Source organism: Panicum virgatum, chromosome 5K (genome assembly GCF_016808335.1).
Source record: "Panicum virgatum strain AP13 chromosome 5K, P.virgatum_v5, whole genome shotgun sequence".
NCBI lineage: Eukaryota > Viridiplantae > Streptophyta > Magnoliopsida > Poales > Poaceae > Panicum > Panicum virgatum.
In genome coordinates this window covers 16,493,780-16,511,101 of record NC_053140.1, presented here as the reverse complement: position 1 = coordinate 16,511,101, position 17,322 = coordinate 16,493,780, and the positions used below count along the sequence as shown (strand labels likewise).

The window sequence follows — 17,322 nt, the reverse complement described above, 5'->3', positions numbered from 1 at the left end:
AAATGACTATAATCAACCAGAGTATATGTGCATATAAAAGGGGAGAACGTTAAGGAGAATTCAGAGAGATGGATTACCTAGTTGGTGTTGGAGTCTGATGGACTTGGAGAAGGTTGTGATGTCTTCTTGATGACCCATCTCGTGAAGATCTTCCTTTTCTTAGTTGGCACTCGGGGGGGGGGGGGGGCAGCACTTCCAGAGAATTGTCTCCGCTTAGAGGCCGACTGGGGTGAGTCTGGCTGAACAGTCATTATCACTTTCTTCATTGGTGGTGATCCCTTGCAAAAGAGAACATTAGGGGCGGATGGAAGAAAGTGGAATGGTTCCCCGTTATTGGCTACAGGTTCTGGACCATCTTGTTGCTGTAAGCAATGTGAGTAAGGATTAGCCAAGAGAAATTGGGAGAGGGGTTAGAAAGAATGAGAGCGTGGATTCAGTACCTCTTCCTCGGGGATTGCATATTCAGGATCAATTTGCTGCAGTAGAGGGCCCAAAGCTCTTCTGAATACGTGAGTTTTCCACATTTCCCACCAAGTGTTAAAGCCGATTGACGAGGAAGTAAAAGATAGATCGGCTGGTATTAGAATGTGGAAGTTGTCAAACATGCTATAGCATCTTGAACTGGTAAGACCGTCAGGTAGATCGGCTCTACTCTCCACCAAGTGGTGAATATGGAAGTGGGGAGGGACTTGTCCTAGGCCGAACTGCCGAGCTGCTATGACTGGTTGATAGGTTTCATAACCTGGTTTGATGATTCTGTTGGAAGTGCTTATGCCGACAGGAAGAAAGCCAGGTCGGATCATTAGAGAATATAGATGCCGAGTGCTGTTGTCATCGGCAAAGCTGTCCAGTCTGAAGGTAGTTGGGTTCTCGAAGACTTCAGATTCAGTGAATGGAAAGAAGAGGGGATTCCCTAGGCCTTTGTAGAAAATTCTGAACCATTTTGCTGTATCTGTTGAGTTCAGTTTACTGCCAGGGAGGCTGAATAAGGCTTGGCCATAGCTGGTGCATCTAATTGGACTGCTATTCTCGTCAGGGAAGAAATTCTTGGCTAAGCTTTGGAAGTTTGGGATCTGATGCTGGAAGTAGAGTTGTGCCCATAACTGAATGAACCACCAGGGGCCTCCAGTTCTGAGTTTTCTTTGGCTGAGTAAGCTAGTTGTCATTAAGTGGAGACATCTGTATGTTTCTCCGAGGAAAAGCTTGCCTAGGCTGGTGTGGTTGCCATGGGCTAGATGGTAAGCCAAAGGAAGATAATTCTTGGTTGGGGCTAAGGAAGGACCACAGAAGATGAAATGTTCTAGCTAAAGATTTAGAAAGGCTGTGTGTTCCTTTTTACTTACTGGACCTTTCGTTTTCATGTGCTGGTTCATATAAGTGCTCCAGTTTGTGCAGTCTGTTTTAGATGAAAGTTTGAAGGGGACTTCTACCATTCTGTGAGCTGCAGGATCAGGAGACTTGATGTCTAGGCCAGTAATCATGGTAATATCCAGCAGAGTAGGGGTCATGGGTCCATGACCAAAGAGGAAACAGTTTAGAGCATCGGACCAGAAATAGCCAATGGTCTTCAGAAGGTTTTCATCTTTGTCCAAGGGAGATAATGATAGACTGAGTGCATCAGCTATGTTCAGTTCTTCCCATAAGGGCATGTAGGCTTTTGCTACTCTGCTATACCATATAGTCCAGCTTTCGGGTGGATTGGGCCAGGCTCTTAAGCAGTCGGCTCAGGAATTCAAATCAATGTTTTGACTTACGAAAGAGATCCTATTTGCTTCACATGAGATTAAATCTGTGGGATTTTCATAAGTTCGTGGGCCAAGACAAAAGGATTTTGGATTGGAAGGATGCGACAGGAGGATGTCTGACACCTGAAGTTCAGAGATTCAGAAATTTACATGTGGTGTCATATTTCAGAGTTTAATTTGTTGGAGGCTTAACGAGCTGGAGAAAGTTAGAAGGCACAGGCTGAATATTACCTTCAGGCCGCAGATTGCCGCATCATCGATTGCAGAATTCGTTGTCTGAGCTGCAGAGTCCGCCATGGTTCAGATCTGCTGACTTAGGGTTTGGTTGTTCTGCGGGTTCTAATTCGAATTCTGGATGCTTGAGGATCTTTGCTTGAACTTATAGAGTGGGATTTTCGAATTGCCCTCGGATTTGGAGTATCTATTTCGAGTTGGGTTCAAAGTAGAAGTAGTATTCTGTTCTTATGCGGGTTGCTTCCAGTTTGAATTTTATCGGCTCTTGGATATTAATAAAGCCTGATGCGGTGCCATCGGCTTTTTGGGGATGATTCAAACAAATGAGATTAAGGGATAATAAACTTCATTAAAAGTTGGATTTTTACAGAAAAGCCGATTTGACAAAGGAAGAATCCTTCGGCTTTACAATACTACTTCTACACTACTACCTACATCTACTGCTTGTAGGAACCTAGTACCTACGGCGCTTGGGGCTTCGAGCCGGCGCATCTCCGCCGTCACTGTTATCGTCATCGTCGTCGTCGTCGCAGGCGCCGTCAAAGGCGCTGCTGCCGCCGTCGGTCTCGGCGTCGCTGCTCCGACCACCACCGCCGCCGCTGCTTTCTTCCTCGCTGTCCTCCTCGGAGGACCCGTGGAATCGGAAGGGCTTTCCTCCCATCGGTTCGTAGCTGCTGGAGGAGGAGCCGATCTCCTCTTCCGAGGAGGAATCGGCTCCATCCCGGGAGGAGTCTTCTTTGTTGCTGCCCTCCAACTCCTCCTGGAACATGAGTTGGAGGTCTTCGCCTTCAATTTGGGGCTCGTCGTCTTCGGAGGCGATTCCAAAGTCGAACTCCTCTGCATCCCAGTGCAGAGGAGCGAGCGCCTCGTACGCCGCCGCCGGGTTGTACTCCGGCGTTGGTTCCCGACTCTCAGGAATGGAGTCGAGGGAGGAGGCAGAGATGTTTGAAGAAGAAGGGGAAGAAGGAGGAGAAGAAGAGTAGCCGATGGAGTTGGAGCCGGAGGAGGAGGAAATCGCCATGACTACTGGCTAATGAAGGTTGGGGTTTTCTGTGCTACTTCGATTCGGGATGAGATTAAATAGTAAAATCGGCAGTTTTACATTCTACGAGGAGCCAGTTGCAGAGACGTTGCGTCTTCCATGGTGGTTGCAGCGGTTTTAATGAGCATTAACGGGAAAATGAAGCGACGGAGTGGTTTTGGAATTATCATTGCCAAAACTAGGGGGCATGTGTTATCGCCATAATTTAACAGGTTAATTAATGGGGCGCGAGTGAGTTGGGCTTAATGAAGAAGTTGAAGGAGGCTTATAAATCGGCTCCTGCGTGAGCATTTGGGCCATGTATCTTTAGACTTTGTTAAGATTGAGTTAGAGATAGAGTCCGATATGGACACATTAGTTTAGATTCTTTCCCAAGTCTCCGGACTATAAATATGTACCCTATGGTATTTGTAAAAAAAATATCATCACATTTGCAATCAACAACTCTTGGCACACCGCCACCCCTATTCCTAGGGTTTCATCCAAGTAAGCGTCATGCTGCCCTGATCGCTTCTTGCGATCAGGGCAGCGTTGTTCTTACTTTTACCTTGGTATTACTCTTACTGAAGTGTTTTTTATGGCGAGTAGTGCTAGTTATCCTGATGTTCGTAGCATGGCTTTTAGTAGATTCATCGTGCTTTTGTTGCTTACCATCTACAAATATCATGTTGTTTCTGTGCAGCCACGTTTTAATCTTATGCTAATTGTTGTTGCATAGAATTAGTTGCACGGAGACAACACTCTGCTTCTTTTCCATCTAGTAGATCTAATCTGTTACGATTTGTTCTTATACTTAAGAATTGGCATAATATCTGCTAGGTTAGGCCTTGCAAACGGGTTGGATGATCCGGTGACGTATTAGATGCTTTGCCTTAGTCTTAACAGGGAATTGATCCGGGAATCGGCTTTAGCTTGTTCTTAGGCCTCTATTCTGGTTAAGGTTTAGTTATTCATTATGCTCATTAGGCCCAATTACGTGTAGGATGTTCCGATCTAGCAGTGAAGCTTTTACCGTCGTGGATTAGATTAGCTAGATTTAATTGAAGCAGCTTTACAGTTATTTGCTTTATTTATCAATATCCGGATACAAGCAGATCCAATCTGACGCCGGGACTCGATCGGCTCTTTAAAAGCCGATGCAAGAGTCGTCCCGGGGAGCCGACCACGGCTCGGATTTACGTTTCCACGTGTTTGTGTATGCAGGCAAATCGTTGCAAGCACGTTCGCACCTTCTTGATCGGGTATAGGTCAGGTGGCACGCCCTGCGTCTTATAAAGCCGCGGCGTGTGCCAGGATTGCGGGCCGTTGACGAGGGAGCTGTGCCTGCCAGTGCCCCGGCGACCTCCCGGCTCTTCGTGTTGCCTGTCGCTACTCGCCGGTGGGTTTTGACCGACAACAGAATGTAAATGTGACAATACATTTTCACATGACATCCATAACCCGAGGCGACAGTCAAGGCATTACATATCCGCAGCTGGCTTATAGTTTGAACCGTGTGTCAAAATGTATGAAAGATGTGCAGAAAACATTTAGGAGTGATGTAATGTCTAAGAGCTCATGGATACACAAATTGTTTTCATAACATGTGATCACTTATACTGCTATACAGACATAATGAGACTTCCTTAAGTATCCACAAGTCCATGTATATACAATTTGCCCAACTATATTGTTGTGTCATGCTACACACATTATGAAGTTCCATGTGCTGAGATCGCAGCAAAATCATCCTTGCTATAATTCCACATATGCAGCCTAGAATAAAATATTTGTCATGCCTATTGTATTATCTTGGTTGCTTATGTAGAGACGACATCTACCACCTACAAAATTAGTATTGTTCAGCCTATGAAAAGTGGGTGGCTCAATGAAACTAAAATTCAACATCTTTTTTTTTTGCGAGGAACTAGAATTTAACATCAATATACAAATCTAGAAAAATGCACCTAGTTATGTCTCAAAGCCATACAAAAGTATTTATCATTTCCCTTCAATTGCTAAATTCCTTTTATTTCACTATGCTAGCTGCAACTTGTTGAAGATAATAAATTCCTTAATATGTATGCTCATTTTCAAATATGTACAACACAATATGTACATATGACTAAAACTGGACATATAAAAATAGCAATGTACAATTATCGCTGCATCCTACTTCCATGCTCACCCATTCTGGAGGCTGCTGCTAAACCCAAAAGTCCATTCCTGTGGATATTGGACCTAGTCCATATGGTATACCTGATTATGCTACCAATCTCGACGAACTATTGACCCGACCAATATATTTTCTAGGCTTGAGCCAAAATTTATGATCCGCAACAAAAATCGAGTTAGGCACTGGTCGAGTTTTTTTTACCCAAAATTTGAAAAAAAAAACCAACCCGCCCAAAAAATTGTGCATAAAAAATTGGGTTTAACCCAACTTGATTCGGCCATGTTTTGGGTCGAGCCCAAGAAAAAAACACTAGATGCATGGGAGCTGGGGGTGCTGGTCTCATTACTCCATACTGCCCCCCATCCTCCACCTGCATTATAAATACCTTCTCTTATGCTTTTCCCCTAGTTTTGCTTTGCCCATTCTTGTGACGTACCCAATTGATCTATCGAGAAAATCTTGCATCGCCCTCCAGCCGCTTCATAAAAAGAGTTTTGGATCTACTTCATAAATCTACTAATAGATGACGTGCGAAGGTCAATCTAAATAGCCACCTGTTGGATATGCAATTGTTGTACCATCTACCATTGCTGACATGTGAAGGTTTTTTTGGGGCTTATTTGAAAATGAAAATATGAAGGTTTTGGTAGGTCTTATTAGGCTGTCTCCAACAGCCGACTCATCACCATATCCAAACCCAAAATGGGTCACATACAGTGTTTTTGGGTAGCAAAACAAGCCTCCAACAGAACATGCAAACAAGCAACGCATTTTGCCTATCCGCCGAGGCGGGACGCAAATGTGCGTCCCCTCTCTCTCCACGACGCAATCGGCGACCGCCGCTGCCAGGTGGGACCGCAGCGAGACGGGACTGCACGGAGCGGCCGGCGCAGTGACGAGCCCGCGGCGCGGCGGGGAGTGGGTCCGCGGCGGCGCTGCGAGAGCCGTCGGAGCGAGCTCCGCTCGGTCCGCCTAGTCACCGCGCAGCCGCGCAGGCGACCTCCGCCCGGCCACCGCTCCTCGTCGCAGGCGGGCGCGCGGCGACCTCCGCCCGGCCGCCGCTCCTCGTCGCAGGCGGGCGCGCGGCGAGCTCCGCCCGGCCGCCGCTCCCACGAGCGCCGCCCTGCCGCGTCCCAGGCGAGCGCCGCCCCGGCCCCATGCGAGCATGCGGTGACCTCCGCCCGGCCGCCGCTCCTTGTCGCAGGCGGGCGCGCAGACGAGCTCCGCCCGGCCGCCGCTCCCACGAGCGCCGCCCCACCTCCACACGAGGACGCGGGCGAGCTCCGCCCGACTGCCGCTCCTCGTCGCAGGCAGGCGCGCGGACGAGCTCTGCCCGGCTGTCGCTCCCACGATTTGGGTTGGCCGATGGGTGTTGGCTGTTGGAGAAGGGACGATTTGGGTGAGTGGGCATTTTGATGTAGAGGACCCATATGATGAAATGGGTCTCATATTTGGGTTGGCATTGTTGGAGATAGCCTTAGGATAACATGTCTGATCACTACCATCCCTAGATATCTTTCAGTGTCATGAAAAACGTAACCTAAGCTTCGTATCTCCGAAACTTTATCCAAGACGAAAACATATGTTGCTAATGTTTTGTATAAATGATATCTGTGATGACTATCATTGTTAAACTTCGCATAGGATGAGCATGTGAACAAACATCATACTATTATGGTAAGTCCTACGACAAATTTATGACTATATTTTTATTATAAAGTACACATCTTTGTGATGAAGTAGGAGTGATCCCTCCTTGCACATCAATAGACAATCCTATATATTACACAATTCTGTTTTTAGCATCGGATGATAATTCTTAATAACGACAAATTTAAGAAATGAACACATGCTAAAACACGTAGCCACTTGTCAACAGTGGCGGAACGTGGAGCCAAACAAGGGGGCAGTTGAACCGGAACTAATCTTGCACGCACTGCACGCCTTAAAAAAAAACTTCCACGACGTGCTAATGTTCAAACATGTACCGGTCCAAAACAGAGTTCGTATGACCAAAATTAAGTCCAAAACAGAGTTTTTTCTTTTTTGACAACGAGTCCAAAACAGAGTTCGTGTGACCAAGGTCCTGTTTAGTTGAAATGTAATTTTTTTTTGAAAGAATCTTGCTAATTTGAAGTACTAAATGAAGTCTATTTACAAAACTTTTTGCACAGATGGGTTGTAAATCGCGAGACGAATCTAATGATGCTAATTAATCCATGATTAATCTATAATTAGCGGATGGGTGTTTAGCATCACTGTTGCAAATCATAGATTAAGTAGGCTCATTAGATTCGTCTCGCGATTTATAGCCCATCAATGCAAAAAGATTTATAAATAAACTTCATTTAGTACTCTATGCATTTGTCGAAATATTCGATGTGATATTTTTTTTGCGTTTACGAGATTTATGGGATGAGAGCCCAAAAACTACATGTACGGCTGCCGCTGACACCCATCCTTGCAGTTCCGGCCAGCCAGCAGTCAATTACCACGGCTCATGGACCCGGTCCAGACAGTCCTCGCGGCGGCGGTGCTCGTGGCTCGCGTGGGTAGATGGGGAGTGCGTCGCTCGCCTCGCCTACTCCTCACCGGCGCCCCCGCATCCTCCACCCGCCACTATAAAATCCCTCTGCTTCCGTCCCAGCTCCGCTCCGCCCGCCCACCCGCCCCAGCGACGCACCACTGATCTCCCGGCGAAATCCCGCCTCCCCCTCCGGCCACGCCTGGCTTCTTCGCCCCCCCTGCTTCGGAAGGTTTGCAGCTCCCACCCCCGCCCGCGACATGCACGCTCTCCCGCTGCTCCTTCTGCTTCCGCTGCTGCTGCTGCGGCTCGCTCTGCGCGGCATTAGGCTGAACGCTCGGCGGCGCGGATCGCCGGGCCGCGGATCTGAGGATCCGCGTGCGCCGCTGGCCGCGGGGTGCCGCGGGGATCTCGCGGCTCGCGCGGGATTTAGTCGGTTCCGGTGGGAATGGGCCTGCCGTCATGCGGCGGTGCGATCTGAATTCGACCGGGCAGCGGTCCCGTCGCGCGAGCTCGGCCTGATTGCTGCGCCGGTGGTAGTATCACGAGGAGGCGTGGGGGCTTTGTCGGGTACTGGTGATTTGGACTTCGGGGCTGCTGATTTTGTATGGATCTGAGGAGATCTCGCGGTTTGGTAGCGCTGGATTTGGTGGGCTTTGGGTCTGGGAATTAGCGAGGGTTTAAATTTGTCGTGTTTCGGAAGTTAACTCTGATACTCGGTTCTGGCTGATTAAGTTGCTAGTGGTCGATTTTGCTCGTTGTAACCTGTTTCGCAAGTGATGACTGGAAGAATCCTGGTATGATCTTGCGGGAATGGTGGCGTTATCGGTACAGGGGGTTTGAATTTGACGACTCGTGGATTCTGGCGTTAAAAGAAAAAGAAAGATTCGGACATCGAGAATAGTAGCATTACCAATACTTGGATTTGAATTTGATAACCGGCAGACTCGATCTTAGAGAAACAATGAGATTTGGACAAATCATATGTTGCAGGTTGTAATGTATTTTTTGCTCCATTTTGGCATTGATGAATAATGGAAGTAACTGGGGGCAATGATGCCAATAAAATGTTCTGGTTTGTCGTACTTTGACGTCGTATTTGCTGCTACGATTTCAGCTCCTTTACGTTATACTTTCGCTGGGATTGTCTGGTGTAGCTTACACTTAGATCTGAGTGCCCTGTCTTGTTAAGTGCTTTTGTCTTTTTAATATGGTCATATTGTAATTGCATAATTTCTTTATAGCTTACTTAGCACTGTGAATGCTTTTTTTTTGTTATAAGTTTTGCCTGCAATTCATTCTTTGTGATCACTGAAAATGATTCCTTGTCTTGATGGTTATTGAGAGGTAGAATTAGCTCTAGTCCTCCAATTAAATATTGGATGTTTAGAAAGCAATTATTGAAAATAATACTTTCTCGAGTAGTGTGTTTTGACCATTAGTGGTTGTCTAAGCATAATAAATATTGCCTGGAAGTTTTGTTTCCCAATTTGTTTAGTCGTGCCATCCATTCAACAGTTCAAGTCTTTGTGCAAGCATTGATACAAGGACTGCGGAGGGGCTTATTTATCATGATTTGAATTATGTGTTCCGTAAACTATTCTTTGTTATCACATTCTAATTCCTTTTTTCTACAGGTGAAGTAAATCATGGCGACAGGCCAACTTTTCTCGAAAACTACCCAAGCATTATTCTACAATTACAAGCAACTTCCGATCCAGCGGATGCTTGATTTTGACTTCCTCTGTGGTACACATCTGGCCTTTATTCTTGTCTGAATTGAATTCCTAATTTACTTCTTCCTTACTGACTCTTTGCTTCTTTATAGGGAGAGAAACACCTTCTGTTGCTGGAATAATCAATCCTGGTTCTGATGGTTTTCAGAAACTTTTCTTTGGACAAGAGGAAATTGCTATTCCAGTTCATCCTACGTAAGTTCTCTAGGTCCTTGTATGACCATTTCATTGAGCAAGAAAATAGTTCTATTTTAGGTGGAGATGAGTCTGGTATCTAATTATTAGCACAACCTGGTAATTACTTACATATCTTTTGTAGAATTGAAGCTGCCTGCAATGCGCACCCAACAGCTGATGTATTTATCAACTTTGCATCCTTCCGGAGGTTAGCTATTCGTTTGCGAAAGAGTGCATGGTCTTGAGTAACTACATGCTAACAATACTTGCTTATTTCGCAGTGCCGCTGCTTCTTCAATGTCAGCTTTGAAGCAGCCAACAATAAGAGTTGTAGCCATTATCGCGGAGGGTGTTCCTGAATCAGATGCAAAGCAGCTAATTAGTTATGCACGTGCTAATAACAAGGTAAGGACTAAGCTTTACATGAACAAACTGCTTTTGTGGACCTGAGGAATCATCTATGGACTATCATCATAAATCAATAGATTCTCATTTCATATCAATAAAGATCACATCCATCTGGAGAAGTTTATAAAATAAAATGGCTTCTGGTTCATCTAGATATTGCTATTGCCTATTGGCACACGCACACTCCATGTCCTATCTGGCATCTGCATATTTGTCCCTTACATTTGTTAAGCAGTTTTAGTATTATTTGTAGGTCATCATTGGACCTGCAACAGTTGGAGGAATTCAAGCTGGTGCTTTTAAGATTGGTGATACTGCCGGAACCATTGACAACATAATTCAGTGCAAGCTTTATAGGCCTGGATCTGTCGGTTTTGTGTCTAAATCGGTAGTGCCTTTATACCCTTCTTTCATTATTTTGTTTACTTGTCTACATACAACAACAACATGAGCAGCAACAAAACCCTTGTTTTCCCAAGTAATCTGGGGTAAGCTAGAGATGAAACCGAACAAGAGCTACAGACACCAAAAAGAGCACGTAAAGAAAACAACAGAAATATCAAAATGGTTCAAGTAATTACAGTTGTAGTAAAAGAAACTAATGTTCTAGCTTGTCAACATGAATACTTAAATGTCTATCTGATGCTAAGAAGGAGCTAATGTTCTGTTTCTTAGCAGATGAAAGTATTGTAGAATGTATATCATGCGCTAAGCAGCTTTCTAGAATTTTGAATGTAGAACATGATGCTTGGCTTTATGTTTAGCTAGAACATGCAAATGTATCATGTATGCAATTATTTTTTGTTGCCTGAACTACTAAGTTTGTGCCTATCCTATTTCTGACTCACTCGCTAGTATATTTCATTTTCATTTGTATATTCTGTGTCATTTTGAATGATTATAAACCATCGCAAACGCCAATGGGGCTATGACAAACTAACATTTCTTTACACCAACAGGGTGGTATGTCAAATGAGCTCTACAACACCATTGCGCGAGTGACAGATGGTATTTATGAAGGTAACACAGTTGTCCAGAAATGCAAATATTTTAATATTTCTATGCTCATGAAAAATGCATGCGTGCTAACAATTTTTTTGATGTAATCAGGAATTGCAATTGGAGGAGATGTTTTCCCTGGATCAACTCTGTCTGATCACATTCTGCGTTTTAATAACATACCACAGGTTCGACACTTGAACTGGTTTAGATCTTTATATGGAAATTAGTGCGCTATGCTTATTCATCAATGATCTTTATGGTGAACTCTCCAATGATTGACTAATTTATATCTCCTGTCTGTGTTGGTGTCATGTGGCATCAATAAACTGTCATTATTGTTGCTGTTTGACTTGGTCACATGCTTTTTGCTCTCTTTTTTTCTTAGACTACTCCTGTACTGTAGTCCTGCACACCTTTACATCCCAACAAAATCTTAGGACTTGTAGATTGTTCAGCGTAAAAAAAAGCTTTCAACTTAATGTTGGACATCTACCATTTGTAACTCATGCATGGAGCATTACTATACCAATAACTTCTTGTACTCCATGTTTGTTGGCTTTAGGTTAAAATGATGGTTGTTCTTGGGGAGCTTGGTGGAAAAGATGAGTATTCACTTGTTGAAGCCTTGAAACAAGGAAAGGTTCAGAAACCAGTTGTTGCATGGGTTAGTGGAACGTGCGCACGTCTATTCAAATCAGAAGTGCAGTTTGGCCATGCTGTAAGTTTGAAATAACTATTTGCATTTATCTTTCCCCTTATTTCTGTCAGAAGGACGGTATATTTACTATTCAGTGATCTTTTTTGGGGATATAATAGGGTGCAAAGAGTGGTGGTGAGTTGGAATCTGCCCAAGCTAAGAATCAGGCACTAAGGGAAGCTGGGGCAATTGTGCCTACTTCATATGAAGCTCTCGAAAGTGCTATTAAGGAGACATTTGACAAACTGGTACGTTGATGAGGTCTTCTGCATTGTGATTGTCTTCCAAGCACTAGTATTGGATAATCAGGAATATGAGAATCAAGCTTTTGAGGGTAAATATATTTGACAGGCTGAGGAAGGAAAGATTTCTCCTGTGACTGAAATTACACCTCCTCCCATTCCCGAGGACCTTAAAACTGCAATCAAGAGTGGGAAGGTCCGGGCTCCTACCCACATCATCTCCACTATCTCTGATGACAGAGGTTAGATTGGTGGTGCCTTTGTGTTCTATTTGTGCTCTAAGTTTGACATTTGTCTGTCTCTCCCCACTTTGAACTGAGGAGGTAATTATCCTCAAAAAAAAAAAACTGAGGAGGTAATTTTGGGTGCATGCTTGCGATGCAGGCGAGGAACCATGCTATGCTGGTGTCCCTATGTCTACAATTATTGAACAGGGTTATGGTGTTGGTGATGTTATCTCTCTCTTGTGGTTCAAGCGCAGCCTTCCTCGCTATTGCACTCAGTTTATTGAGGTAAGTTATGGGCATATATGTCTTACTGATGGTATTATCCTATCTTCTTCAGAGGGTTAAAGTTGTACTAGTGATTGATAATTCTAACCAGCATTAATTTTCTATTCTGGAGTTCATTTGATATAAAAGGGGTTTTCATGTGTCTCCAGATATGCATCATGCTTTGCGCTGACCACGGTCCATGTGTGTCCGGTGCTCATAACTCTATAGTTACTGCTAGGGCTGGAAAGGACCTTGTTTCCAGCTTGGTGTCTGGTGAGCTTTTATTTGATTTCTACATGAAAAACTTTTACCATTTGGGGCACTGTTGCATGAACTACCAATATTTATGGTTGAAACATTAAGATGGAATGCTGTTGTTGCAGGATTATTGACAATTGGTCCCCGTTTCGGTGGAGCAATTGATGATGCCGCCCGATACTTCAAAGATGCATATGATAGGGTGAGCCAACTTAGATTCTACTTTTGTTTATAGCATCTCCATGTTTCTTATATTGATTAATCACTCTAATGGGTCTGTATCAATTGGTTGCAGGGTCTCACGCCTTACGAGTTTGTTGAAGGCATGAAAAAGAAGGGTATCCGTGTCCCTGGGATTGGTCACAGGTATCGCACGTGCAGCCTTTTCGTGATGTTATCATAAAAAGTATTTGCACTGGAAAAATACAAGCAGTTATCCATTTGATCTTGCACTAAGTTCACTTGTCTGTGGATTAGGATCAAGAGCAGGGACAACAGGGACAAGCGTGTGCAGCTTCTACAAAAATATGCTCACACACATTTCCCTTCAGTCAAGTACATGGAATATGCTGTTCAGGTTGAGACCTACACCTTGTCGAAAGCCAATAATTTGGTCCTGAATGTCGATGGTGCGATCGGGTCGCTTTTCTTGGATCTTCTATCTGGAAGTGGAATGTTCACCAAACAGGAGATCGATGAGATTGTCGAGATTGGTTATCTTAATGGGCTCTTCGTCCTTGCACGTTCAATTGGTCTGATTGGGTGAGTCCTGTTATTGATTATTGACATTTCTCTGTGGTTTTGCTATCTAATGATTGTGTATGTTGCAGTTACATTTTTTATTTCTAGTTTTTGGTTTTGTAATCACTCACTTTTCTGAACAAATGCGGCTCTTGGATTCACAGGCATACTTTTGACCAGAAGAGGCTCAAGCAGCCACTCTACCGTCACCCATGGGAGGATGTCCTCTACACCAAGTGAGATAGAATCATTCTTTGTGCACGGAATTATTACTGTCACCTAGGGCTTCCAGCTATCTGTACACTTCGTAAACTCGAGCACAGTTGCATAAAAGTTGGAAGTTGTGATTGATGGTAAAACTAGGAGAGAGAGGAACATCACTAGTCAGCGCTAGCCTGTGTGTTTTATGTGTTGCAAATTCAAGTCTCTAGTCCTGATTTTTGTCGAGCAAAATGAACCGTTAGAGGCCATATGATATTTTCGTTGTTGTTTCACGACAAGGCCTCAGCAAAGAAGTTTTCCCTCAAAATGAAGTCTGGTGCTAGCCCTCTGAGTTGTTTCGTTTATAAATTCATTTTCGGGCAATAGAATTTGGCATTTTGCATTTTTTATGGTCTCTGCTGCGCATGCTGACGGTCATGAGTTGGATTGTTTTACATTGGTTAGAGCAACTCCAGCAATAGCCTCTAAATGTTAAATGAGGTCTGTTTATTTTTTAGGGGCTTATAAATTTGTTTCAACTCCAGTAATAAACCTCAATTTCAAAATATAACAGAGGGTTCTCTAGATACCCTTAGGAATGAAGGGTGGAGGGATTTTGGAGGCCTCCCCAAAATAGAGGGTGGAGTAGATGGTCTGCTGGAGTGTTTTTTTTTCTTAGCTCTCTAAACTTGGGATAAGGGACTGTTTAGAGAGTTTGCTGGAGTTGCTCTTACATTCTCCATATCCCTTTTCCCCTCCCTCTGATTTCCTCATTGCAAACAAAAGATCGATCATGAGGTCAAGCAACACCAGTTACCATTTTCACTGACACAAACGCCAGTAAATTTGCATATCTATATCATCGTTATTGCCGGCCAGCTGACTACCGTGGCTGCGCGTCGAGCCAGCCGTCGCCGGAGATGTAGGAGAGGTCGACGAACTTTGCGAGCTCGCCGTCGCTCAACGCCTTGGTCCACGGCACCCGCTCCGTCCGGTTGGACCCCTGCCCCGTGCACCCCGCCTCCACCATCGTCAGCGTCTCCCTGTAACGAGCAAACCAATCAGACTTGTGGCACACCGCGACCAACCGATCAAACAACACGACCCCGCCGGCCGTGCCAGTTGCCACTACTCACTCCCTGCCCTTGTAGTCCCAGGCGTCCCATCCCTGGCTGACGACGACGCCGGACATGTCGGTCCGGTAGAAGATGACCCTGGCGTAGCGGCGCCAGGCGCGGCCCAGGTACGCCGGCGTGTCGCCCCGCACGGTGCAGCCCCGGAACACGAAGCCGCTCGTGTCGGCCTCGCTCTGCCGGCCCTGCGCCGTGATGAACCCGGGCGACGACACCGGCGCCGGCGCCGTCCGGATGTCGCAGCCCTGGAAGATGGACTGGCCGTCGCCGAAGATGAAGTCCGTGGCGCCCTCGATGTAGCACGCCTCGTAGTAGTGCCGCCCGTCCATGTCGCCCAGCGTGTCCTGGACGCCCACGAAGCCGCACCGGTAGAACGACGACCGGTCGCCGGACACCAGCGCCGCCACCGCCGGCGACGTCCCGCCGTCCCCGCCGTACGAGTTCTGCAGCAATAATCCCATCGCGTGAGCGGCAGCCGCCGGGGAGGTTTGATTGATTAGATGGAGACGACGACGACGGACCTTGAAGGTGATGTCGCGGGCCACGAAGTCGGCGGAGTGCGCGGCGAACGTCGGCGAGTCGGCGGTGCTCGAGTCCCCGCCGGCGTGGTCCGCCCACTCGATCGACGTCTGCTGCCTCCCCTCGCCTTCCAGCAGGATGAAGCTCTTGTTCTGAGGTATGATCACCTTCTCGCTTCGCGTGCATGCGCCATCACCAAACACAGAGGCAGAATTAGCTTCATTACTACTTGATTGAGGATGTTACAGTACACAAGAAAATTAACTGAAAATGAAACATGGATATGAAAATGGAGCGAATCTGGACGGAACGCCGCAGCATATATATAAATCTCAAACTGAAAACACTCGACAAATTCTTGATTAAGATTCAATATCGTGTACAAGTAGAACGAAACAATCTACAAATGCAAGAACACTCTGAACGAAATAAAACCACTAGATTATTCAAACTACAACAGCACGAGGGATGCGTGATTCACTTACTTGTAGACGCCAGCGGCGACGTGAACTCGGATCCACTGGCCGTTGCCGAACGGGACGGAGTCGACGGCGCGCTGGACGGACTCGAAGTCGGCGCTCCCGTTCCGGCTGACGAAGATGGTCCGCGCCACGGTGCCCGCGGCGTCGCAGCGGCCCCGAGGCAGCACGGCGGCCATGGAAGCCAGCACGGCGAGCGCAGCGGCCAGCGCCATTGTTCCGGCAGAGAGAGATGGCCCTACTAGCCGCCGGAGCTTCATGTTGCTGCCGTGATGATGATCGGAAGACTAACCGGCCAGCAGATGATGGGGGAGCAGGGACGAAGCACAAGAGAGTAAATCCGGGGGCGAGTTTGGAAACGTATCAATTCTCGCCATGGCTGAACTACTGCGATTAGGCAACTACTCATTTCGGTTTTCCCATGTTTCCGTCTTTAATCTGTGCGCGAATGCGTATCTCACGTGATTTTTGCTTTGTCCAGGCAGACACTGCTGCGGCTCCTTCGCGTCGTCCTTGCTTTCCAAAAGCTTCATGGAGGTTCAAAAATGTGTCTTTGCATGGTTCTCAGTTTGTAGTAGTACTGTATCACAAGCCACTGATTCAAACTCAAGTCGTGCGGAACCTTGACACAATTTAGAATTTCACCTCCATGATTAATTACTGGCCCGCAAGCTAAGGGGCAAATTTAGGCATGATGAGTGCTTAAATAAAGTTGTCATTCCAGGTTACCAAACAGTAGGTATAAAATATAAGACGTACTGTTGTTGTACTAGCTCCAATCTGTTTTGATTAACGAGATATATTAGGCCAGTCTTAATGGAGTTTTATGAAGAGTTTTATGACATTAAAATTCTATATCACATCATCAATTTTGCTAACATGGTGAGGAGAGAAGAAGAAGAGAGTTTTATAGGATAAGAGAGAAGTTTCATCCCATGAAACTCAGTCGGTACAATTATCTAGTTCTCAATCTTAGTAGTTGCACTAAGACTATTCTTACTCCGTCTTTTTGGAGTATACTCCTAGATGGACTTAAGAATTTTTTTCGTTATGTAATTATTGATTGACTCACTCGGTAAAAGGACGACCAGGGAGTTCTGTATTTGAAAACCGTTCTGCGGAAGTAATAATGAGGTCACCAGGGAGTTGCAACGTTAACGTAACGTCTGATCGCGTAGCCTCTAACGCATGCATGCTTCTAATTTACATTTTGGTCCACTATTTTTCCAGCAGCATCATGCAGTGGTAAAAACTGTGAAATACATATTTTTGTAGCAGCAGTAGTAGCAGTAATTTACTGCTCCCTTCCTCTAGAACTATAGCTACCTTTAGTTTTTTTAAAGTCAAACTTTTTAACTTTAACTAACAATATCTCTAAAAATAAATTATTTCAAATAAAAAAGATTACATGTTATAATAGTTGGTTTCAAGATAAATATACTAACATAATTTTTATGTTATTAACCTCTACTAGTATACTGCGCGTGCGTTGTTATGCGTAATTAATTTTACCCAGACCTACAAGAGACCACCAT

General features: G+C 45.4%; 2 protein-coding genes across 2 annotated transcripts; one reads left to right on the top strand and one right to left on the bottom strand.

Moving 5' to 3' along the window:
- The first annotated feature begins 7,791 nt into the window (after positions 1-7,791).
- Positions 7,792-14,060, top strand: LOC120706666 (ATP-citrate synthase beta chain protein 1). Its single transcript, XM_039991357.1, has 17 exons — positions 7,792-7,932; positions 9,338-9,449; positions 9,529-9,631; positions 9,756-9,821; positions 9,895-10,018; positions 10,275-10,409; positions 10,981-11,041; positions 11,132-11,208; positions 11,586-11,741; positions 11,840-11,968; positions 12,072-12,204; positions 12,347-12,474; positions 12,624-12,729; positions 12,840-12,916; positions 13,010-13,080; positions 13,192-13,476; positions 13,620-14,060. The coding sequence occupies exons 2-17, from the start codon at positions 9,350-9,352 to the stop codon at positions 13,693-13,695; spliced, it is 1,827 nt and encodes a 608-aa protein (XP_039847291.1). The 5' UTR covers positions 7,792-7,932; positions 9,338-9,349; the 3' UTR covers positions 13,696-14,060.
- Positions 14,061-14,499: 439 nt separating this feature from the next.
- On the bottom strand, positions 14,500-16,002 carry LOC120709745 (probable pectinesterase 29). The gene is made up of 4 exons (XM_039995403.1): positions 15,794-16,002; positions 15,311-15,482; positions 14,793-15,232; positions 14,500-14,699 (listed from the first exon to the last, which is right to left on the bottom strand). Exons 1-4 carry the CDS (start codon positions 16,000-16,002, stop codon positions 14,540-14,542), a joined length of 981 nt encoding a protein of 326 aa, XP_039851337.1. The 3' UTR covers positions 14,500-14,539.
- Positions 16,003-17,322: the final 1,320 nt, after the last annotated feature.